The sequence below is a fragment of the Chenopodium album genome, chromosome 26 (assembly GCF_948465745.1).
Source record: "Chenopodium album chromosome 26, dcCheAlbu1.1, whole genome shotgun sequence".
In the NCBI taxonomy this organism is placed as follows: Eukaryota; Viridiplantae; Streptophyta; class Magnoliopsida; order Caryophyllales; family Amaranthaceae; genus Chenopodium; species Chenopodium album.
In genome coordinates, this window is record NC_137859.1 from 11,835,388 (window position 1) to 11,860,845 (window position 25,458).

A 25,458-nucleotide genomic window follows, 5' to 3' on the forward strand; every position below is an offset into this window, starting at 1 on the left:
CCCCTACAGTTAATACATAAAATACTCATTGAGCTTGGCGGGACTGTTCATCGACAGTCTCCGCCATTCGCCATCCATCAGAATTAATATCAACCTCCACCTTTTTACTCATCGGCTCACCCTCTTCCTGTCTTCCACTCCAAAAATAAGCTCCCTGTTCCTTTTCCCAAGCACCATGTCCCTGTCAATCTCCATTCCACTTCCCCCACGACCCCCTTTTTCTTTCATCTTTTTCTTTCCTCCCCTACCACCTGACTTACTCGCACCATCCCCCTTCCCTATATTAAAACCCGTAAGCTGCTGCCCCAAAGCACCCCCTACAGCAAACTCTGCATTCACGTGAACATCCCCAACCCAACCCATATTAGAAACCACCCCACCATCATTCAACCCACTCGATAAATCTCCCTCCTCCACCAGATCCGTCCTACTAACACCCTTTCCCTCCTTGTCATAAACCTCTCTTTCCACATTCGTACTATTCAAACCCACTCCTTCCAATTTGTCCATAACCTCCTTAACTTGTATAGAGTCACCAGTCTTCTTTGCTTCTATGAGTTTCGGCTTTGTAACAAATAAGGTTCTTGCACATACCCCCCCTTTCGACTCTTTACTCTCCATAGAGCCCACATTGTACTTCCACGGAGATGCTTTCATCCAATTTCCAAAAGGGAGGTTCGACTCAACTGATTCTTGATGTTCTTCGCAGTCTTTCAGTCCGTGACCCATCATCCCACAAGAAAAGCAAAAGAGAGGGGGTCGTTCGTATTTCACCTCAAACTCCTCTTCAATCCCCCCCTTCAATTTAAGTCTCACATGTCTGAACAGGGGTTTTCGAACATCCACCATCACACGAAGTCTTATAGATTTATCAATTCCAACTTGAGCAGCTGCATCCAGTTTCACAAAAATTCCCAGTTTATTGCCAATCTTTTCAATATTAGCAAGATTTAATCTCCCCTTCAAAGGAAGATTGTAGACTCTAATCCACGTGGGCAAATAAGAAAGGTCAATGTCAGAGGGTTTCACAGAGTCCATGGTATCTCCAAGAATTAGAGCATGCTTATCGAAGTGCCATGGTTGCTCATCTAGCACTCGCTGCTTATCCCTCCAGTGATAAAATTGAAACAAAAATCGATTGTCCCCAATGTTCGAAATATCAACACCATGTTTAGGGTTCCATACTGATTTTATTGTATTTATAAAAGCATTGGCATTAATTTTACGAACAATCCAGATTTTACCTACCAGGGCTAATTCAATTCGAGCCTCCTCATCATCTTCTCCAGTTTCGTCCCAATCAATCGCTTCATCGGGGTCAACCTTCTTCGACAGATCCTTAGAGCCACCTTCATCATTCTCACTCTCCAAAATTGTTAAGGACCGATTAGAATCCATCATAAAAGAAGTCACAGTAATCAAGAGCACGAGAAACGCAAAAAAAACCAGAGCAAAACCTCGATCAACGATCGAGAAAAGCCTCGAAAACAAGGAAAACCTAGCCAAACGCTAGAACACAACCCTCCCAAGGCGCGGCCTAGAGGGAACTTGATTTAATTGGAACAAGTTCCATTATTATTCACTTTTAATTTATTTTAAATATAAAGTTTATATTTTATAGGTCAATAATATTTGTTGATATTCAAAATAAACCCGATGCATCACCCGTGGTATACACTAGTTTTTAATTAAATTAATGTTTTACAAATACAAATTTGAAGAAAAACCCTCATCTCCCCAAAAGAAGAACCGCCCCACCTCACGCCGACAACAATTGCCACCACCGATCATCCCCTATCCACCGCCGACCAGTGTCTTTCTCTCCTCTTCTACCGCCGCCTCTGCTCCTCCCCCTCTCTATTCTTATTTGACTAAAGTTAATACGAAGTAATAAACAAGTTGTAGGTCATTTGTAGTATTTTAAGTTAATCGATATTTTGACTAATTTTAGGCTAATCGTCTAAAAGTCGGCTTTTTTTTTTTTATTTTTTTTTTATTTTTTTTTATTTTTTTGGGCAAAGGGTTATTCAGAACTCAAGTGAGTAAGCCGCTTCAGAATTCTCACCCTTCCTCCTTCCTCTGTTCCGAATGGATTCTTCTGGAGGTAGCAATGCACTAATTTTGCCTGCTAAGACTAAAAATCCAAAGCCCAAATCAAAATCAAAGGTATTATTTTCTATTCAATTGTTTGCAAACTGCTAATTTATTCATTACATTACTAAGTCTAAAATCAATTTGTTGTTTTTTGGGTGTATTAGCCGATTTTAAGCTGTCAAAATAAAAAATTGAGCAATTCCCAGAAAAGGAAATTGAGGAAATTAGAGGTAATTATTTTTACTTTTTAATGACATAATGTAGTTCTTATAGAATTTGTACTATATGATTTGGGTGTGATTATGTAGGAAGAGAAAGAACAGGAATTATTGCTGTCGAAAAGCCGGGAAAACTTAGAGTATGTATTTGCTTTGTTAGATGATTGAGTTTTTATTGGGTTTTTATTTTTCATGTTAATTTTCAAATTATAATTTCAGGAAGTATACAATAAGTGACAATGCATATTTACTTCTCCGATCGTCGGAGAACATTGGTCAGGTGAGTTTTGTTTGAATTATATTATCATATCATCTTATCACATCTTTAATCTATTCGCTTTGACGTTTTATAGCTCCATTTTGTATGAATACCAAGTATAATATTGCTTTAATATGTATTGATAAGCAAAAATGAGTACATAATGGGAATTGGAACTTCTAAAAAAAATTCCTTTGATCTTGTAGTTTTTTTTTGTTACCCATCTGTTTGGAACATAGATAGTATAGGATGAGCATGTTACAATTACTTTTGTTCAAGGGTCTTGTTTTGGTCTTATTGCTTGATAGGCGGAGACAACGAAGGAGAAGCGTAGGAGGGAAATGCAGTTTTCTAAGGCTGGTTTAGATTTACCAGTGAGTGATAGGGGGACCAAGAGAAAGAAAGTTAAGTCATTTGATAATGAATCTGATGATTCTCCAAGCTCTACATTGGAGGATGTTGATAAGAATGTCACCTACAAACCAGTGCTTAATGAAAGAGCAGAAACAAATGGTTCTACTTGTTCTGTTTCTTCTCAAGGGGCAGGTGAGCAACACATTGTTGGTGATCTTGGAGGAAACGAGCCAAAAGAATTGGTTCAGGTAGCTAATGAAGATAGTTGCAAAGTCATGGATCTAGATGCCAGGAATTCATCGCTCTCTCAGTCTTTTGATTGTGACAAGAAATATGTTGCTACAACGGTTAGTATGTCAGCTGATTTATATGGATGCTTGTCAATTACTCTGATTGTTTCCCCTTTCACAGAATATTTGTGATGCACTGTAGAAGAGTGTTTTCAAGAAGCTTTCTTGTAAAGGGAAGGCGGGGTAGTTCATATTAGCTCATCTCAGAATGAGAATTGACACCATTTCTGCTAGTTAGGAGTGATGAGCATTTGTATAAGCATCTTTTATGTGATTTGTATCTGTTTTTTTTTTCCCTCCTCTGATCTACTAGATTTGATGTCATATTGAGTACTGGAGTGATATAATTGCATGTTTATACTCAAGTTCTTGCCGTATTTTGGGCTTCCAGCAAAGCAAAGGAGTTTGAGGTTTTAATTACGTATCTGTGTTTATCTGTGCTGAGCAGTTGCTTGTTAGGAGATCTGAGCTTAAACACACATGATATTTAAATGTGCTCTGTTTGAATTTAGATTTTAAACTCCATCATGCATATCCTTTTCTAAGATTAGATGGCTCAACAAATGACAAGCCATTAAAATTGAATATGATAAAAAGAACGGAACAGGTCTTAGTATTGTATAGAATATAGACTGTTCGATATCATGCTTTTCACTATCATGTTGAGTTTAAGGATCTTTATATTGCCATTGCCAATGGTGGACTTTTCGGAATGGAGCAAATGCAACTCAAATAGACTTCCTGCTCACAAGGAGCATAGATAGACAAAGTTGCATAAACTGTAAGGTTATCCCAGGGGAGAGTGTGGTCACCCAACACCGGCTATTGGTAATGACTATTCGTCTGAAAGAGAAGGCGAAGAAAAAAGTTAGACAAGAAGAACCAAGGATAAGATGGTGGACCCTAAGGGATGCAAAAGCTAAGGTTTTTACAGAAAAGGTAATTGAAGAAGCGGATTGGGATGGAGAGGTGGATCCGGACATGACTTGGGTACGAATGAAGAACTGTTTCCTAAGAGTGGCCAAAGAGGTCTTAGGGGAAGTAAGGGGAAGAACTTCGGTACAGAGAGATACTTCGTGGTGGAATGAAGAGGTGAAAGCAGTAATTAAGCAAAAAAGGGAATGCTATCAAGCCTTAGGAAAATGTAGGAGTGATGAAACCTTTGCAGCGTATAAGGAGGCTAAGAGTAAGGCAAAGGCAGCTGTTCGCCAAGCAAAAGAAAAGGCATATCAGGAGGTTTATGAAAAGCTTGATTCCAAGGAGGGAGAAAGGATCATTTATAAGATGGCAAAGAGAAGACAAGAGGCAAGGAAGGATATTGGCATGGTGAAGTGTGTCAAAGATAAGAACCAAATGGTCCTAGTGCAAGAGGAGGGCATCAAGGACAGGTGGAAGGGGTACTTCGATGAATTATTTAATGGAAGTAATGGAGTTGTGATAGGAGATACCTCTATGAGTGATGAAGAAATCAACATGGAGTATGTGCGAAGGATTAGGAGAGTAGAGGTGGAGATTGCACTGAGGAAGATGAAACCTAAGAAGGCGGTTGGCCCTGATGGGGTACCGATAGAGGTGTGGAGGTGTTTGGGTAAGATTGGTATTGATTGGTTAACAAACCTTTTCAACAAGATATGGACGGCTACAAGGATCCCACAAGATTGGAGGAAGAGCACCTTGGTCCCGGTTTATAAAAACAAAGGAGACGCTCAAGATTGTTCTAACTATCGAGGAATTAAGCTTATGAGCCATATTATGAAGTTGTGGGAAAGGGTGATTGAACAAAGGTTGAGGGCATGCACAAGCATTTCAGATAACCAATTTGGTTTTATGCCTGGGAGATCTACTATGGAGGCAATCCATTTGATAAGACAAATAATGGAGTTTTATAGGGTAAAGAAGAAAGATCTTCATATGGTCTTTATTGATTTAGAGAAGGCATATGACAAGGTGCCAAGAGAGATACTTTGGTGGGCAATGTTGAAGAAAGGTATCCCACGAAGGTATGTAGACCTAGTTAAGGATATGTATCGGGATGTGTCAACAAATGTGAGGACATGCGGAGGGTTGACAAAAGATTTCCCTATTACAATCGGATTGCATCAAGGGTCTGCATTAAGCCCTTTTCTTTTTGCAACGGTTCTAGATGAATTAACTAGACCAATTCAAGATGAGGTTCCATGGTGTATGCTGTTCGCAGATGATATCGTTTTGGTGGATGAGACTAAGGATGGGGTTAATGCCAAGTTGGAGCAATGGAGGCAAAGGTTGGAATCTAGAGGGTTTAAGCTAAGTCGGAGTAAGACTGAATATTTGGTATGTCGTTTTGGCACTCAGAGGGGGACAAGCAATGAAGTGGTGAGTTTGGATGGAAAGGATTTGACCATGAGTGAATGTTTTAAGTACCTAGGGTCGATCATCCAGAAGAATGGTGACATTGATCAAGACGTGACCCACAGGATTAAGTCAGGGTGGCTTAAATGGAGAGCGGCCACGGGAGTGTTATGCGACCGCAGCATTCCCTTAAAGTTGAAGGGAAAATTCTACAGGACTGCCATAAGACCAGTGTTGCTCTATGGTACAGAATGTTGGGCTTCTAAGAAAGAGCATATTAAAAAGATGGAGGTTACGGAAATGCGCATGTTAAGGTGGATGTGTGGAAACACTTTAAGAGATAGAATCAGAAATGAGGTTATTCGCAAGAAAGTAGGTGTGGCGGGCATTGTAGATAAATTAAGGGAAAATCGTCTGCGTTGGTTTGGACATGTAAGACGGAGACCCGAGGGTGCACCGGTGCGAAGAGTGGAAGAGTGGGACCATGGAGGGATTAAACGAGGAAGAGGGAGACCAAAGATGACTTGGTTGGAAGGAGTGAGGAAGGATATGAAGTGCATGGATTTACGTGAGGATGAAGTTTTGGATCGTAAGGGATGGAGGAGAAAGATTTATGTTGATGACTACACGGAATAATCAAATTTGGTTCATGTTAGCCGATCCCACTTTTGGGATTAAGGCTTTGATTGATTGATTGATTGATTGATTGATTGATTTTTAATTTTTGATTTTACAAGCAAGATATGTAAGAGTCCAAGAAGCCTTATTTCCATAGAATGAAGTTGTTTTTGCCCTATTGGCCTATTTAGAAAAAACATTTTTCTATAATTATTCCAGCATTTATCGTGACAAATAAAATTGTGTTGATGCTTCAGAGTGATTTCAATGATGAGCCTCAACTTGCTTCTTTTGGAACAAAATGCGTAGGAGGCAATCCCATTCTGGGACCTCGAATTGCCCCTACCGTGGTACATGTGACGCGGCCAATTGATGTGGAAAATGCGAGAATGGATCTCCCGATCATTATGATGGAGCAGGAGATAATGGAAACTATAAATAGTCATAGTAGTGTGATTATCAGTGGAGAAACTGGGTGTGGCAAAACCACACAACTTCCACAGGTGAGATGGAGAAAGGGTATCTTGCATTTATTGCACATTTCTTTGCTATATCTCATCTTATCCCCTATTTTGGATTGCAATTGGCAGTTCCTCTATGAAGCTGGCTATGGTTCAGGAGAATGTTCCATGAAAGGTGGTGTTATTGGTGTAACCCAACCTCGCCGTGTTGCTGTGCTTTCTACAGCTAGACGTGTAGCATATGAACTTGGACTTACTTTTGGTAAAGAAGTTGGTTTTCAAGTCAAGCATGAAAAAGGGTATGGAAACAACTGCTCCATCAAATATATGACTGACGGGATCCTACTTCGAGAGCTGCAGGTTTTTAGTTTTCCTACTTACCTGTGCTTTTTAACAACTATAATAAATTCATCATATATTATATGGTTTTTTTTTTTTCCCCTTGTGTGTGTGTTATTCATGTCTACATTCAGATGTTAACTACATTACGTAAGTGGACATGAACCGGTAGCATTCTACTACAGTGGGAAACTAGAAAATCGATTGGCAAATGTTTACTTAATTACCATACAACACAATGGGACAAACCAAAATGAAAAGATAGCTCTTGGGTACGGAGGAAGTAGCCTGAGTCATGGAGACAAGATACGGAACATATATACAATATTTAATAAGAGTTAGCCTGTAAAACAATTCTTGTGTCTTTTCTTGTTAAAATTGATGTGATGGACTGATAGGAGAAGGTGGAGTATTGTTACTTCTGTTTTGAAGGATGGAATTTTAGTGAATAAATTGCACAAAATATTTGTAATTTAAAATAACTAGGATTTAGGAAGCTCTTTGTGGATGATTCTGCACAAAATATTGCCAGTCACTGCTCCCAAAACGAAAAACACCTTTTTGAGCACTGATCCTGTCCAAATGTATTACACACAAATAAAGTGATAGCTAATCAACCCAAGTATCTTGATGCTTCCTTTTTATGTAAACTTCCATGCATTTCCCATGCAAAACTCAATTTTTGTCCATATTTGAGGAAGAGCAATATTATTGTAACTAAGCCACTTTGCCGTACCAGTTTGACTAATTACCTGAAATCATTGAGAACTGCTTTAATTCTTAAAATAAGCCATACCCTAAAAATTTAAAGTCTGATAATCTAAGATTTTTTAAATTTTTTTTCCTAGTGCATAAATTCCTTTGGGCAGTTACAAGATTTCTGGTATTACGTAATTTTACATTGTATAACTTTCTATCATTTGATGATACAGATGGGTGATTTCTTGCTGAAGCGTTACTCTGTCATAATCTTGGATGAGGCTCATGAAAGGAGCTTAAACACAGACATTCTCATTGGGATGCTTTCGCGTGTCGTTAAGCAGCGACAGGTGATTTTTATTGAAGTACTTGATTTACAAGAGCATTGAAAATCAGAATTGAAGTCCCTGTTGTATTTTTTCATTGATGCTCCTTTCTTTACATAAGCTGTTATCACTGATTTTCTTCACCTTTTTCTCCAAGTGGCTTATTCTGTGCACGCTTAAGGGGAGAGTATGCCATGGCATGGCTCTTCTAATTGCAAGAGTTAGTCTATATAGATAGCCTTATACCCTGTGCACACACTGTATGCGTGAGTCCTTCAATCGATTAAATGGGTCTATATACATTCACATCATAAAACTCATTGTGGGCAAAAGCCTCATTTACAATTTATTAATTTATTCATTTTTTTCTTGCTCAATCTCATAGAACTTATTATATTGCTACAGGAAATATATGAAATGCAGCAGAAGGTGCTTGATGGAGGGAAAAAAGTTGAGACTAAAGACAGAGTTTTCCCTTTGAAACTTATATTGATGAGTGCTACCATGAGGGTTGAGGATTTCACTTCAGGAGGCAGGATATTCCCTAAATCCACACCTGTTATACATGTATCAGGGAGAGAGTTTACTGTAACAACACACTTCTCAAAGAAAACAGAGCTTACAGACTATATTGGTGAAGCCTATAGGAAGGTCTTAAAAATTCACAAGAGGGGGTTGGCTTCTGGTGGCATACTGGTGTTTGTTACTGGCCAAAGGGAAGTGGAGGATTTGTGTCGTATGCTTCGTCAAGCTTCAAAGCAATTTGAAACCAGAAGGAATGTAGTTAAAACAGAGAGCAAGACAACTACAATGGATAGGATGGGCCAAATTGATGGTTGTACTTTGAAAGAGATTGATGAAGCCTTTAATTTCGATGCAAGCTCTGCTGAACAACAAACAGACAGGTTTAGTTGTTATGATGAGAGGCATGATGAATCAGACAACAGTAATACATATTCTTCCTGCAGTTCGGGCTCTGATAGTGAGTCAGGATTTGAAAGTGATGATGAAAATCTTGAAGATCAGAAGACTTCTGAATTAGATAGCAATGTGGATTTCACAGATGTAAACCTTGATTCTTTAAAGGCTTCTTTTGAAGCTTTGGCAGATCAGAGTGTTAAGACATCAAGTAACAAGACAGAACTAAATGTTACAACTCAAGATGTTTGTTCAAACCAGGCTTTCAGCTCAACTAAGGAAAAAGGAAAGAAAAAGGGTCCCATTGGGCCATTACATGTTTTGCCTCTTTATGCTATGCTTCCAGCAGCTTCTCAGCTTCGTGTGTTTGAAAAGGTCAAAGAAGGTGAGCGTCTAGTAGTTGTTGCCACCAATGTAGCTGAGACCTCTTTGACAATTCCAGGAATAAGATATGTGATTGACACTGGAAGGGAAAAAGTGAAGGAATATAACCCCTTGAATGAAATGGAATCGTATAAAATACAGTGGATAAGTCAGGCGTCAGCCAAACAACGTGCTGGAAGAGCGGGAAGAACAGGACCTGGTCGGTGTTATCGCCTCTATTCTTCTGCTGCCATGTGTAATGAATTCCCAGAATTCTCAAGTCCTGAAATTTTGAAAGTTCCTGTTGATGATATTGTCCTCCGTCTGAAATCCATGAAAATTACTAAGGTGAGTTTTCTCTGCATCTATTATATAATAACTAATAAGTACATGTTTACTTTTGATGATAATTCTGATTTGAAGATTTCGTGTAGTAGGTCAGTTAGTCATCATATATTATCTTATTTTTGGAGTAGTAAAATGCCTACTATATGGGTTAAGATTAAGTTGGATAAAGATGGTAGATTTAACGCCATATGTGAGTTATCATTCTTTCATTTGAAGATGTATAGGCTTTAGTTTGTCCCCATAGTGCGCCTGAAACTATTATAACAATTCTTTTTTCCACTTTTGAATCCTCTCACTAGGATTGTGGGGGGGAAATATGGAGGATAGGAAGAGCCAAATTGATTCATAGTTGGCCAATTTGAAACTTTGAATGGATAATTGGAGGGGGGGAGGAGGCATATGAATGGAAAAGAGAATATTTGATTGAAAAAGTGGGGGTAAAGTAGTAAAAAAAAAAAAAAAAAAAAAAAAACGTGATCATGACAGGAATATATCCAAGTAAGAGGATAAAGAAGACAAATTCGGGAGGGGTATAGAAAGATTAATAAAGAACTGGGAGTAAATGATAAATGCTTTCTTAGTTTACTAGAAATGTGAGGGGCACTTTATTAACTTGAATTTTCAACAAGCTTAGGGTTATTGACCTTATTTTTTTCGGCTAAGGTTTCAGAACCTAAAAATTTATTGTCTGTTTTACTCTGCAATAATTATTTTCCACTACAAAATAAAAGTTACATCCCATATTTAACGTTTATTATGCAACTTTATTTACTCCACTTACCTCTTACCCTCTTCTCCCTATCCTGAATTTTGAACATTTCTTTTGATCCATCATACAGAACAGTAATTCTAAATCTTTGTTATTTTATCAACAAGATGACCAACCAACTTCCATGTGTAAAACCAAACCTAAATCAATGTTCTCTCATTAATCTCCTCTTCATTTTTCTCTTATCTCCTTCCCTAATCCTTTATAAACTAGTAAAACTACCCATCATTCTCAAAGGTCACTTTTCTAAATTGATAACCATCAAGGAACCAGCATTTCTTACTTCCCCAGATATTTAACATTAGAAGTTCTAGCAGTGCTTTCAACTAAGGCTGCAATTTCCAGACCAACATTATATATTATATATAGTATTGGAAAATGTTTTTCTGCATGATAGGGACAAATCTCTTTTTTGAAATTGCTACCCATCTATTGTAAGGTGGGTATAGTATTGGAAAATGTTGCCTGGATTATAAGTTTTTTAGGGGTGAAACTTTGTATTTAACGGGTTGAAAATTTTGTAAGTATGTACTTAGTTGTGATAATTTTTAAAAACTTGGTCTATTGATTTATTTTATTAGCTGAATTTTTGTGGATTTACTTTGGTGCTGAGTTTGAGATATAGTTTGGGAATGGATGAGTGAATTGTGGAAAAGAGAAAAGAGAAGGCTGAAAAAAAAAAGTACTTCATGTGAAATAACTTTTTTTTTTTTTTTTTTTTTTTTTTTGGTGTTTGATTTTGTGGATCTGCTTTGGTGCTGAGTTTGAGATATAGTTTGGGAATGGATGAGTGAATTGTGGAAAAGAGGCTGAAAAGAAGTACTTCGTATAAAATAACTATTTTTTTTGGGTGTTTGAGTTAATTTAAATTCCTTTCCTTTTATGATGTGAGCCGTTGCTGCTATTTGGATAATTAGCAGTTCCATTTGTATGGTAGAGTCCCGGGCCTACGTGTTTCCATAATTATCGCCTTTATTGGTATTGATTTGTCTTTCTGGGACTATATTTGGTAACTCTATAGTACATGCCATGGAATTTTCCAAAATGACAGCTATGTTAACTCTGGGTGTATGATTCTGGGGAACTATGAAAAATTGACTTCTATAGTTCTGGGGAACTATGAAAAATTGACTTCTATAGTTAAGTAAATTTTATCGCCAGAATTTATTAGCCTCAGTCTGTTACACTGGAACTACATTAATATGTAGCTGATAGGTTAATGCTAGTTGGATAGGTTAATGCTAATTGAATAGGTTTATGCTAGTTATCTAGTATGTTATCGTGTTTATTCTGCTGATTGCATCTTCTGCATTCTACTCAACAGCTTTGCTAATGTTCTACATCTTTATATTTCTGTATGTTTCAGGTTGTCAATTTTCCGTTCCCAACCTCTCCTGATGCCTCTGCATTAGTGAAAGCGGAGAAATGTTTAAAGGCTCTTGAAGCACTTGATAGTGATGGACGCTTGACACCTTTGGGCAAGACAATGGCTCATTTTCCCTTGAGTCCACGGCACGCGAGGTTGCTCCTCCTTGCAATACAGATCACAAAAAAGGAGAAAAGTGGTGTACGGCCAAATCTAGTTCTAAGTTATGCAGTGGCTGTAGCTGCTGCCATGAGCTCGCCAAATCCTTTTCCTTTTCAGTTTGATGGAAATCATAAAAAATCTGAGGGCACGGAGATGGAAGATGGTTCTGAATCTGCTAGTCAGAAAAATGAAGACCAGGATACCAAGCTATCACGGAAACAAATGAAAAAAACCATTAAGCTTTCTCGTGCAAAATTCTCCAACCTTAAAAGTGATGCTTTAACTGTAGCTTATGCATTGCAGTGTTTTGAGCAATCTGAGGATCCATCTCAGTTTTGCACCGAAAACACACTACACCTTAAAACTATGGTAGAAATGTCCAAGCTGAGAAAGCAACTATTACAATTAGTCTTCAAGCAGAGATATTGTGATGTGGAGCAAGACTTCTCATGGCCTCATGGAACCATTAAAGATGTGGAAGATGATTGGAGTGTCTCTTCTGATAAGATTCCCCTCTCGGAAAATGAGGAGAACATCTTATGCCAAGCTATATGTGCTGGATGGGCAGATAGGGTTGCCAAGCGTATTAGAGGAGCCAGTGTACTATCATCTGGAGATAGAAGAATCAATGCTAATCGGTATCAGGCACCCTTGGTTAAGGAAACAGTGTTTCTTTATCGCTCCTCTTCTGTCTCTAAAGCAGCTCCAGAATTTTTGGTGTATAAAGATATTGTTTGTACGAAAAGACCATTCATTCAAGAAGCAACAAGTGTGAATTCAGAGTGGCTAGTGAAACATGCCGGTTCCTTGTGCACATATTCAGCACCTTTGGCAGATCCAAACCCTTTTTATGATCCTCTTCATGATCAAGTATTTTGTTATGTTATCCCATATTTTGGTCCTTACTTATGGGAACTCCCACGAAACAAGGTGCCAATCAAAGATACTCAACAGCGTATAACTGTCTTTGCTTATGCTTTGCTTGATGGTCAAGTCTTACCATGCCTAAAACCCTACAAGTGTTACATGGCAATCCAACCAATCAACATCTTGAAGCCAGAAGCATTGGGTCAAAAACGGGTGGGCAATCTTATAAGCAAGTTGACTGGGTCGAGAACAATTGATAGCTGTGCCAAGCTAAAAGCAGCATGGAATGAAGATCCTCAGCTGTTGTATTCAGAAATACTGGACTGGTTTCAGAAGGAATTCCATAGTCAGTTTAAAATTTTATGGGAAAAGATGCTCAAAGAAGCTCTTTCTGTAACTGAAGATCACTTTTCTAGCCAAGCTGGAAAAAGAAAATGCAGAGTAAAAGATTGATTTTCAGATTTATAGATTATGCCTTTTTTTTTTCTTCACATGGATACGCAGCATCATTTATCCATTTCACTTGATCATGGTAAATATTGAAACTTTTTCACTTCTACTTTGGTGATCTTACTTTTTTGTTTAACTGAAGCAGTCTCATCAAATATTCTGTTTATTATGTGAATATTGTAATTGACAGTTTTGATGTTTAACTGCACAGGTATATGACTTGGAGGGAATCTAGTTGTCTGAGTTTTCTAACACAAGTACACAACATAGCTGTGGCTCGGTGATCGTTTCAAACTGGAATCAACTACTTGAGAAGTTGTAGAAAAAATTCTGCATACGGCTAGCTTGCAGCTTATTACAGGATGTGTTCTGCCAATTTTGGTTATCTAGTATGCTAATTTTTAGAGCTTTGCGAAATGTAATTTATTGTCAGACATGAGTCCTTGATTTGGATAATAAACACAATATAGCATTAGTTAGAGCTTTTATTGATGATTTTGCATTTGATTTTACATTACTATATATCAATCTCATGCAACGTCTGCATTTTTTACTTATAACTTTTAAAATCAGATAAGATTATTAACATTATTCTACACCCTTTAAAAGCGCAAACTTCTGCTACTGTTCTTAGGAACAGTAAAAGGAACATCTTGCCCCCTCCTCTTGTTGTCTGCAGGGAAATGGCATTACAGTGTACTAAACCTTATGGTTGCCAGCTACTTGTATTTCACTGTTTCCTCCTTTCCAGCTTCATCATTTTCTTCTATCCTACCTTTCTGGACATTTTTCTCTCAATGGTACTCAGTTCATCTCTCTCATCCATTTACAGTAATTTGCTCTTTGATTTTTTGTTTTTTTGGGTATTTATCGTTTCATTTTCAGTCTCTGAAGAAAGATAATAAGGCTGTACCATCATCAAAGCAGGGTAAACCTGGTGGTGGAAAGCAGAAGAAGAAGGTTAATTATTTGAAAATTCATATCTTAAATTTTCTGTTTTATTTATTTTTCAAATTTGAGATTCATTTATGTTGCTATTTTTCTTGCTTGAGTTTCAAATCAATTTAATGCTATTATTGGTCTACAACCGTAAGAAGAAGGTAAGTAGCTGTAACCAATTTGAACTTTGAACTTAGAGAGGAAATCAGTAACTATGTCATGAGTGGGATAATATGTTATTGTTGTGAATGGAGGAAAGGATGAAGTTGATATGTTCTTTGCTAAGATTGAGTGACTGGGGTGAAAATTTTGATCTTAGATATATGTAACGAACTACTACTGCTAGCAAGAAATAAGACAAAAACAAGCAAAGCAAAAGAAATCTAAATGAGGGAAGGAGGCTGTTTAATTAATAAAGGCAAAAACTTTCTTACAATAGTGGCTTGAGGCCACTACTCTCAAGGTGACTTCAGGTCACTAATCTTCTCAATTCTAATATGTCCAACAAGCTACCTAAGCCATGCCCTTCTACCTCTTTTTGTATGTACAGGCAGCCAAAAAGACAACAGACAAAAGCTGTCAAAGATGCGCCCACCCCTCCCGCAATACATCAGTCAAATGTTGCTGCTGCACACTGAAATTGATGCTGCTTCACTACCTCTTCTCTTAACAGCTCCTTGCACCCTTTCTTGACCCTCCTAGCATATGTTATGATGCCAAGTGGCCGAGTCTCTGGGTTCGTTGCAATAAACCCAAATATTTACGGAAAATATGAGTTGAAAGTGGTGTAAGTGTGTATCCATTGAGTTGAACCCTTTTTTTTTTTTTTTTTTTTTTTTTTTTTTTTGTATTTGTGTGTGTGTGTGTGTGTGTGTTGTATGATCTTTCATTTCTTCAAACATATGGTTGCTCTTCATGCGGATAAAATATTACCAATTGTGGGTATGAGTTTAACATATATGTTATGTTTATACTTTATCATTTCTAAATTTATGATTCAATTCAAAAGTCTTTAAAAAAAAAAAAAAAACTGTTCGGCTACTTTAAATTTCTGGATGTTGCAGAATGGTTTGAATTTTCCATTTTATCTTATGTAGTGGACTAATCTATGCTCTTCAAGGTAGAAAAGTTGTGAGTTGTCATGCTGTTGGTGTAATTCAATTAAATGCTTAACAAGTACTGTTATTGGCTTTCTTTTGGATAAAATTGCTCTCTTTTCTCCAGTGCCTAACTGGGCAATCTGCGCAGCTGTCATGGCTCTATTCCCTGTGAGAACTCCAATCCAATCTATTCCTGATTGGATCGTGCATGTGATTATTATGTCTTCTGAAGCAAACAAAGAGGTATACTCGTATTACTCAATTTGAAAAAGCATTTAGTCTGGCTGAATTTACCTTTATTTTGTTTTTGCTAATAGAATTTGCATAACTTGTAGGGAACGCTAAAAAATGAAAAGAAGTTTCTTGACATCAAAACAAAGGGAGCAGAAGCTGTCAAAAGGGGACATTATCTAGGAGCAGCATGCTGGTATAGCGAGTTGAGCGTTGGCTTGCATTCATGTATTAGTCATTAACCTACTCAGGCAATGTAATTTTTAGCTTCTGCAGCTGTTTGGGTATGAAATATGTGAAATACTGAACAAGTTGATTGTCACTCCATATGCCCTGGCCTGGCCTGGAACAACCTGAGGGATGAAAGGCACCTTACCGGGCTGTCCGGGGTGGCCTTGGGTCTTTTGCAGTTAGGATAAAACATTGTATGTAGCACTATTTCTTAGCCCTGTTACAGGCTAAACGTTGTATGTTTCAAATTAGTATTAAAAATCTTGTTACATTTAAATCAGATACAGTGCTTCCGTAAAACTTATGATTATAATAGGACAAGTGAAACTTATGTTTCACATTGGTTAGTTTTGGTATCTTCATATGTTATGGTTTGATTCGTTCAAACTTTTCTGTTTTGGGTGACAATTTATGCCTCTAAAGTTGTGGTTGGCTTGGATTCTAATTAATGAGATGATGATATTGCGCTTTTGCAGGATTATGGAATTTGAGATTGCTCTAAAGCTGGATCCCAAGAAGGCAAGAACAAGGAGCTCCAAGATGCACATCACAGGTAGGCAATCTACCCAATTTTTAGTTTCTGGGGCTAGGGGAAATTTCCTCTTGGGATCATGACATTTTTGGCTCAGATAGCATACTGTTGAAACTAAACACTGTTTTCCAAGGATTCGAATCCATAACCATGGTCCATGACTCCATGGAGACTGACTGACTGAGTGTGCGCTCCTAGGCTGTGCATCGGTTCCATATATATCCAGGAAATTCAACATTGTTATAGAATAATCAAGTCTTGATATTTGCGGTTTCAAAAAAAAAAAAAAAAAAAAAAAATGGTCTGAATCTTTGCATTAAACAAAGGAGAGCTAGAATTTTCAAACATAATTGATCTAAATTTTGGAAACCACATTGGTCTTCCCTGCTCTCTTTGTTGATAACCATGCTGCCATGCAGTCATTCGAAGCTAATGTAATAGTTGGAGAAACGAGATCCAACTAGTCGATGTAACATGATATCCATTACGACATTTACGAGTACAGTAATACTTTCTCCGGTTTGTGATCCACCCTCCCATTTTGTCAAGGGGTGCTAATACAAGAGGTTTTTAACTTTGAACTATGATTCCATATTCATCAAAGTATGACAACATGCATTTAATACATACGAAGTATCAATTAGCATTTCTCACCAACATGTACCTTAAACTTATCGTTCAATCATGGCATTCGTGGGATATCATGTTAAACAAGGGTTTGAGCTACAATCATTATCAACAAATAAAATCCATTTACAAATTAAAATAAGGTTCTACCAAAGATCATCAATTCTCAAATTATATGCGCTTCTTTTATTTTATTTTTTTAACCTTAAAATAATTTCTACCTCTCTAAATTACTTTGTAACAATAAAAAATAAAAAAAATAAACCCAAAACTTTCACTTCTACCGGTTTTTTTTTTCCATAAACATACATAATCTCAGGCATTAATACAGGTTCACTCCAATCATAAAATCAAAGACGAAACTTATCTCTCTACATCATTCCAAGTATCACTTGAATCCAACAAAAAAATCTCTACCAAAATCAAGAATATCGAAACCATATAAAAGACAATGCTTTTTTAGTGTGGTCAGCTACATCGTGCAGTAAGCTAATACACACACCAAAACACTGATCGGATAACCCCTGACCGATCAAATAAACCCTGACCAAGTAAACTCTAACCAATCGAGTACCCTATGTTCGAGCGAGTAATCCTTGACTGAGTAACCCCTAACCGACTAAGTAACCCCGGACACATTCTGTGGGCAACAACATATGATATGATTTATACTTCGTATATAAATAATAAATAAAATAAAATAAAATAAAAAACACAACCACCCTATGAGGTAAGGCAAATCACGTGGTAAGAAGCAATGAAAGATACAGCATGGGCCGCCATTGGCCCGTGAAAATATATTTTTCCTTTTTTTTTTTAACTTTATATTATTTGCCCACGGTTTTACGGACACCTTTTTGTCAACGCTCTTCTACTTTAAAGTGTTTTTTTCATTTTCCGCACGCCATTCAAATCTCTATTTTTCTTTCTTACTCCTTATAAATTTCTCACTTCTTTCTCTCTCCTACTTTTATTACAGTACAAATCCTTTGAAACTAGTCTCTTTTTCTTCTCCGCAAAAATATTTTTTAAGGATAAAATTAATCTGGGGTTTCAAAGGTATAATCTTTACTACTATTAGTATTGAAAAATCTAGGAAAATGGGATTTTGTTTTGTTTAATTCTTTTTGTTTTTTTGTGGGAAGGTGATTTTTTTGCTGAATGCTGTTGATTGGATCAGATGTGAGGGTTTGGAGCTCTAATGCCTGGTTAGTGAAAATGGGTTTTGTTCTGAATTTAATTTTGTTTCAATTTTTTTTACCAATTTTAAAATTCTACATTTGTTATTTATTGGGATTAGTGATGTGATGCTAATAGTTGTTTGTGAATAGTAATTGAATGGATTGATGGGAAATTAACTTGGGATTCATGTTTGATTTGTTTATGTGATGTTATGGATCCAAGATTGAATTGTTAATGAGATTGATATGAACAAATTGAATGGATAAGAACTTGATGAACAAATTCTTCATTTATTAGTCTTTCTTGGTGTTCTTATGGTGTGATTGTTGTATGAGGTGGGGGTATGTCATTTATGTAGTAGAATGTGAGCAACCTTATCGTTTCGATATCAAGATTGGATCCTTTAAGCGATATTTAGTGTGTGTGTGTGTGTGTGTGTGTGTGTGTTGTCCGAGTGAATTTCTTTGATAGGGTCAGAGTGAAATATTTGACATCTGATTTTGTAAGTTTTGGAAAATTCTGTGTTTTTGTTGCTCAAACGTTTTGAAAGTGGTGGACTTGCTTGAACTGTGAAGGTTCTTTTCCGATATAGTTGGGTCACCATACAATGGGATTTATTGTTGAAAATCAGCATTAATTTTTAGATTTATAGGGTTTGTGCCTGTCACTCTGCCATTGTGCTCCCTGTGTGATCTTTGGGCATCTTGAACTGACCTTGTTTTAGTTCCGGGGTTAATAGTTATTCTTAAGTTGAACGGAGTAAGTGCTTAAGATGTGATTTGTTGGTTCCTCTTGCTCTCTTTGTTTATTGGTTTGTAACCATGTACAAGAAATTTGGACATGGTATGCTTTAGATGTGGTTGAAAATTGAACAATGAATTTGTTGGGATTTTTTTTTTTTAATAATTTATTTATAATCGTGTTGATGTTAAACCTCATTAGTCATGGTTAATAGTGTCTTTCTATTCCGTCTGTTGATGCTCTAAACTAGAAGCATCACTATAACTAAGCACAAGGTGAAAGTATTTATAAGCTTCTCCTGCTTGTCTCAGGTTAATTTGGGCGGTGGAAAAATTTATTGGAGGATGGAGTCATGTGATTGCATTTATCCATTGTGGCAAGATGAGCTCCTAGTAAAATACCAATATCTGTCAGATATTTTTATTGCCCTAGCATATTTCTCCATCCCTTTGGAGCTCATTTATTTTGTGCAGAAGTCTGCGTTCTTCCCATATAGATGGGTGCTCATGCAATTTGGAGCATTCATCGTGCTATGTGGGGCAACACATCTTATAAACTTGTGGACATTCTCCATGCACTCGAAAACAGTTGCTATAGTGATGACCATTGCAAAAATGTCTACGGCTGCTGTATCATGTGTAACAGCATTGATGCTTGTTCACATTATTCCTGACTTGTTAAGTGTGAAAACAAGGGAAATGTTTTTGAGAAATAGGGCTGAGGAGCTTGACAGGGAGATGGGTCTTATCCTTACCCAAGAAGAAACTGGAAGGCATGTTAGAATGCTAACTCATGAGATCAGAAGCACACTTGACAGACACACAATACTGAAAACTACTCTTGTTGAATTGGGTCGAACACTTGATCTAGAAGAATGTACATTATGGATGCCATCACAAACTGGCATGACAATGAGACTTTCTCACACTTTGAACCACTCAATGGTAGTTGGATCTACTGTCTCAATGAACCTTCCTTTCATTGCTGAAATCTTCAACAACAGTGGAGCAGTAAGAATACCGCATACATGTCCACTAGTGAGGACTAGACCAGCTGCAGGAAGATATATACCTCCTGATGTTGTTGCTGTTCGGGTCCCCCTTCTACACCATTCTAATTTTCAAATTAATGACTGGCCAGATGTCTCAGCAAAAACCTATGCAGTGATGGTTCTGGTAACCCCATCTGATGGTGTAAGGAAATTTCGGGACCATGAGCTGGAGCTAGTAGAAGTTGTTGCTGATCAGGTTGCGAATCTTTGCTTTTCATACTATTGCTGCATAATTTTGAAAACAACTGCACTTACTAAAAACCATCTTTTATGTGTGAACTACAAGGTTCCCCTTATCAATTTTAACCTAGTATATCGATACAAGTGTTGCTTACCTCAGTGACATTGAATATATTTAGACATCACATTGTTCATTTTTCTCTCTCATCATGGCATTATATCTGTGTTTTTGTCACCCAGGTAGGAAAAGTTTGCTAAGGTTAAATGCTATGTTGCCAAACTTAGCTTTCACTAGAATCACAAAGAAAGAATAGAATAAGCAAATAGTAAAGTAGATAAATGGATGGTTCAGAAGTATACATTTTTAGACTAGACAACTTAAGGTTCTACACTTAGCCTTGTTCTTTTTTCCATAGTCATGGGCGAATGGACAAGTTCAATTTCAGACTATGTTGCATGTGATTCTAGCATGCCCCATAAATTGAAGGGAAGATTCTACTGAATAGCATGTACTATTATATGAAAAATAATGATGGGTTGTCAAGTTCATTAGATGAATGTGGTGGATATGGTTATGCTACATTGGATGTGTGGCCATACAAGGAAGGATTGGTTGAGGAATGAGATTATTAGGAAGAAAGTAAGGGTTACAACTTTTGATTCACCTAAGATGGTTTGGCCATGTAAGATGGATATTGAGTGATGCACTAGTTAGGAGGCTTGAAGAGTGACAAAGTGATGAAATTGTGAGGGTAGGGAAAAGCCTAAGAAAACTTGGTGATTGAGAGTGGTATGAGCCTATAGGGGATTGAGGAAAATATGCTGTTCTACGGAGTGGAGTGGAAGTAGAAAACCTACTCAAAAGACGTGACAATATGACATGACTTCAAAAATGTACTCTTGAGGTTTTTTCTATGGTTTCTCTGTTTTTCCTTGCATGTTCTCCCCCTCTTGCAATTTCCACTTAGGCCTCTCTATAAGATTTCCTCAAATTTTAATTGTATATCCTCAATAATTGGGTTTCCACTTTACATGTTCACTATTTTTCATTTTCTTCCACTTTCACTTTATCACTTTTCCTTGCTTACTTTCTTTAACTTATCTCTTTACCTTTTGTTTTGCACATTTCACAATTGGATCAAAATATTGTTGTTAATTTGTAATAATACTCATCTTCAATTGGCTCTCTTGTGTACCCTGCCTCCCCGCCTTTTAAAAACTAAGCTAATTCCAGCTGCCATGTTGCTATAAATTTCTCATTCTTACTCACATCATGGTAATTGGAATCAAAAAGCTTTAGAAGTGGAGCAGAATCCTTTTCCTTTAGTGTGGTAAAGCATTCAGTTTGATTAAGCTGTGATGAGGTTATCACATATTGTCTGCTGTCACCTGATGTTATTTCCTAGATTTCTGTGGCTCATTGAACTCTGAATTGAATGCCTATCAACAGGCTCCTGTGTAACCTAGGAGATCAACATGACAACTTTGCAGCTCAATATCACAGCCCTCCTGGTGACTACTTTTGAAGGGTTTGCATTTGATTTGAATATTTTTTGCAGTGTATTCCTTTTGATTACTATAATAGGGTATTTTATCATAGATCCACAGGGCACTGAAGCTATATACAAGTACATTTTTGCCAAACCTACTTCTGCATCCTCCCCTACCTTCCCTTCACATCCTCCATTCATTATGTAATTCTTTTTCGCTTTTGTTTTTGGAGTGTCGTAGGACAGATCTCTGAATAGATAATTAATCAGCCTCCTGTGTTGCTTGTGTTGCTATTAGATTACAAAGACTGTATATCTTGGGTGTGTTTGACTCTAAATCTTCTTCATTGATCTTAATAGAAAATCATAAAGCAGACTTCAATTTTCTTTTGCATCTGCTTCTACAGGTAGCTGTTGCTCTTTCTCATGCTGCAATTCTGGAGGAATCTATGAGAGCTCGTGATCAGCTTATGGAACAGAATGTTGCTTTGGATTTGGCTCGTCGAGAGGCAGAGATGGCAATTCGTGCTCGTAATGATTTTCTGGCAGTGATGAATCATGAGATGAGAATACCAATGCATGCTATTATTGCCTTATCATCTATTCTTTTGGGGACTGAACTAACACCCGAACAAAGAGTAATGTTAGAAATTATACTCAAGAGTAGCAACCTGTTGTCGACATTGATCAGTGACGTGCTTGATCTTTCCAAATTAGAAGATGGTAGCTTAGAGTTAGACACTACCACCTTCAATCTTCATGGGGTTTTCCGAGAGGTAATTCTGTAATTTATGATAGCTTTTGTTTGGATTCTATTTCATCCATCTTATGGAATTTTGATATCAAATATATGGTGCTCTTTTAGTCCAACAGAATTTGTTAAATTTTTTTCCCCTGTTGCTGTAGGTAATTCATTTGATAAAGCCTATTGCATCCATAAAGAAGCTATCCTTGACATTTGGCTTAGCTCCGGAGGTGCCTATTTGTGCCTTTGGTGATGAAAAGCGGTTGATGCAAACAATTTTGAACGTTGTGGGCAATGCTGTAAAATTTACTAAGGAAGGTTATATTTCAGTGACTGCATCTGTTGCTAGAGCAGAATCTTTGAGAGATTGGCGAGCTTCTGAATTTTACCCTGTCTCGGGTGAAGGTCACTTATATTTGAGAGTGCAGGTTGGTTACACTCTTCTAAATCATCTTCAACTTGACTTAGCTACAACATGCTCCTCACCCCCCCCCCCCCCCCCTCTCCCCCTCCCCTCTTATGTAAATTTTCTTTAACCATAGTATAAAATAATGCTTCATATATTAAAGATATACTGTGTCAGAACTAATGTGCTTGATGCAGTTGCACCTCCAATAAGGCCTTTCTTTTCGCTTGATATTACCGAACTGAGTTGATTAATACTGCTTTTCCTGATTTATACTCCGTATTAATTAAAACTGATATATACTGATTACAAATGATTTTCAATTGATGGTTGAATTTTTGATTAAAATGTATCAAATATATTGCTATAGATTAAAATTGATTTTTGCAGTGATCTTTAGTATCTTTTGTTGAATTTTTTATTTTATTTTGTTATTTTAAATGTTAAATAAAACAGTCTAAATGTACTTCTTTATTTATGGAAAGTGGAAAAAAGCATCATTAGATCTTGTTACTACTCAGCTCTCACTGATTGGTATTAAATCTGACACTTTTACAGGTTAAAGATTCAGGATGTGGTATTAACCCACAGGATCTTCCTCTGCTATTCAATAAATTTACTCAGTTCAATCGAAATAGCACTGGTGTTGGACTTGGACTTGCTATTTGCAAACGGTAAGCCCTTTAGCCTTTTTGTCCTATCTGGTTCTGTTTACCTCGAGTCTTAATTTTCAGATACCTTTTGGTTCACTGCAATGCTGTACGCTATTAATATATATTTTCACCCTGGTCTCACTATGGCTGAAACAGGTTTGTAAATCTCATGGGTGGTCAAATTTGGATTGAAAGCGAAGGCCAAGACAAGGGAACCGTAGCAACATTCCTGGTCAAGCTTGGGTTGTGCAAAAATCCAAGTGATGCCTTAGTCCAACAGGTTGGAATTGAAGTTCATGGAGAACAAGGGAGTACCGAGTACTTAAGCAAGCAAATGTTCAAAGACGACGATGGCATCAACTCAAACTTCCCATATTATGAAAGAAGTTTTTGATGCTTTTCTTGCCTGTTGCTGCTTCTGTCTTTACCAGTAGTCACACAGTTCAAGAAAATACTAGAAGATCAAAATTATTGCGGCACACAACTGCTAATCACCAATATACACCTTAGGTTGACAGGGAAGAGGGGGAATAACCAAGATGCCAAACGGAGGGTGTTATACTGTTATGCACGTATTGTGCATGTGACCGGGAACAGCAGCTTCACATTCATAGAATTGAGCTTCAGCATTTGAAATGGTGATTGCAGCAACCACTTCTTGCTGAAACATGAAGTTAAAAACTCCAGCTTCGTTTCATTTCGTAGTCAAAAGGCGAGGGTTTGGAAAAGAGGGAGGGGAGAGTAACCAATAACTACTAGTATTGGACTATATCTACCCTAATGAGGATTGGGATAATTATTATTTTTTCCATCTGTTACGACTCATTGTTAGAGCTCTGCTATGTATATCATTGGTTTCTTGGTCATTTTCTGATACTAATTCAGCTATTTGGTTGATTCATAATGAATGCACTAGGCTATCTGTACATTATTAACATCACTTTTGGGCTTTTGGCCATGGTAAGAAAAAGTAGGGAAATAAAAGGAATCACTCTTCATAAGTTTTTTTTATTATTTATAAAAAAAAATTTTAAAAAAAAAAAAAATTACATATATAATTGCAATATTTGGAGCTTAACATTTGCTAATGTAAAACATTGATCACTTATATAACTTTTTTTTCCTCTAAAAAATAACCCTTTTATTTATCTTTTTGTAATCCTTTAACCCTTGACCAAGTTCCCCTAACCGAACCAGTAACCCTTGACCAGATAACCCCTAAGTGACCAAATAACCCCTGATCGAACTAGTAACCTTTGATCAAGTAACCCCTGACCGACCTAGTAATCACCAATTCCACTGCTAAAGTAGCCACCAAACCACCAATTCCGACAACCACAACAATCAACCATCTCCCCACGACTAGCCGCGTGCCTCCAGCAACCATCACGAATAGCTACCCGCCTCCAGCCACCAAAACGACCAGTTCAGCCACCACAATTCACCAATCGCCACTAATCACACTGCAATTCTCCAACCGCCATCATATATTGTAATTACATCACATCAACCATCATATTTGATCCACAAATCTAAATTATCAAATTCGCAACTCACATTGACCAATTAAACTCTTAAATTATTTCTAAAGGGGTTACTAAATCACATCAAAATAGCACAAATCATCGCCAAAGAGTTTATGCAATTCTAGGGTTTTCGGATTAAAACGACATTGTTTGAGTAGAGATGCTATTACCGAAGAGTTGCGAAGAAGAGTCGCCGAAAACTATATTCGCTGGCAAGGTATGGCTGTAGAAAATGGTGAAGGAAGAATAATAGAGGAGAGAGAGAGAAGATGTGGTGTTGAATTAAAAAAAAAAAAAAAATAAATAAATAAATAAAATAAATTGTGGCTGGCTACACCACGTGGCCAACCACATGAAAGTTTGTGAAAAACTTTATACATAAAAAGAATAAAAGACGAATTATAAGATTTTTTTTTTTTTCTTCTTATGCATATAATGTTTAAAAAGTGAAATAGCAACAAAGTTTGAAAAATGCTTTTTTTTTTTTTTTTTTTTTTTTTTTTTTTGAAGAATTACTACTTACAGTCTTACTTAGTTACATTAGCACAACACTTAAATAATTGTCTTGAGATAGTATAAGAATTGAACCCAA

At 37.0% G+C, this 25,458-nt stretch overlaps 2 protein-coding genes across 3 annotated transcripts; both read left to right on the plus strand.

Moving 5' to 3' along the window:
* The first annotated feature begins 1,916 nt into the window (after nt 1-1,916).
* LOC145616626 (ATP-dependent RNA helicase DEAH13-like) lies at nt 1,917-13,795 on the plus strand. 2 transcript variants are annotated; one of them, XM_081671381.1, is made up of 11 exons: nt 1,917-2,166; nt 2,259-2,324; nt 2,403-2,452; nt 2,532-2,592; nt 2,880-3,272; nt 6,422-6,667; nt 6,755-6,985; nt 7,897-8,013; nt 8,395-9,618; nt 11,754-13,314; nt 13,444-13,795. In XM_081671381.1, exons 1-10 carry the CDS (start codon nt 2,089-2,091, stop codon nt 13,233-13,235), a joined length of 3,948 nt encoding a protein of 1,315 aa, XP_081527507.1. In that variant the 5' UTR covers nt 1,917-2,088; the 3' UTR covers nt 13,236-13,314; nt 13,444-13,795. The 2 variants fall into 2 exon arrangements, with proteins under 2 accessions (XP_081527507.1, XP_081527509.1); XM_081671383.1 differs by lacking the exons at nt 6,422-6,667; nt 6,755-6,985 and having other exon boundaries at nt 13,444-13,793.
* Nucleotides 13,796-17,803: 4,008 nt separating this feature from the next.
* LOC145616094 (putative ethylene response sensor 1) lies at nt 17,804-24,266 on the plus strand. The gene is made up of 7 exons (XM_081670802.1): nt 17,804-17,951; nt 18,038-18,100; nt 19,127-20,062; nt 21,944-22,312; nt 22,443-22,709; nt 23,246-23,361; nt 23,497-24,266. Exons 3-7 carry the CDS (start codon nt 19,160-19,162, stop codon nt 23,732-23,734), a joined length of 1,893 nt encoding a protein of 630 aa, XP_081526928.1. The 5' UTR covers nt 17,804-17,951; nt 18,038-18,100; nt 19,127-19,159; the 3' UTR covers nt 23,735-24,266.
* Nucleotides 24,267-25,458: the final 1,192 nt, after the last annotated feature.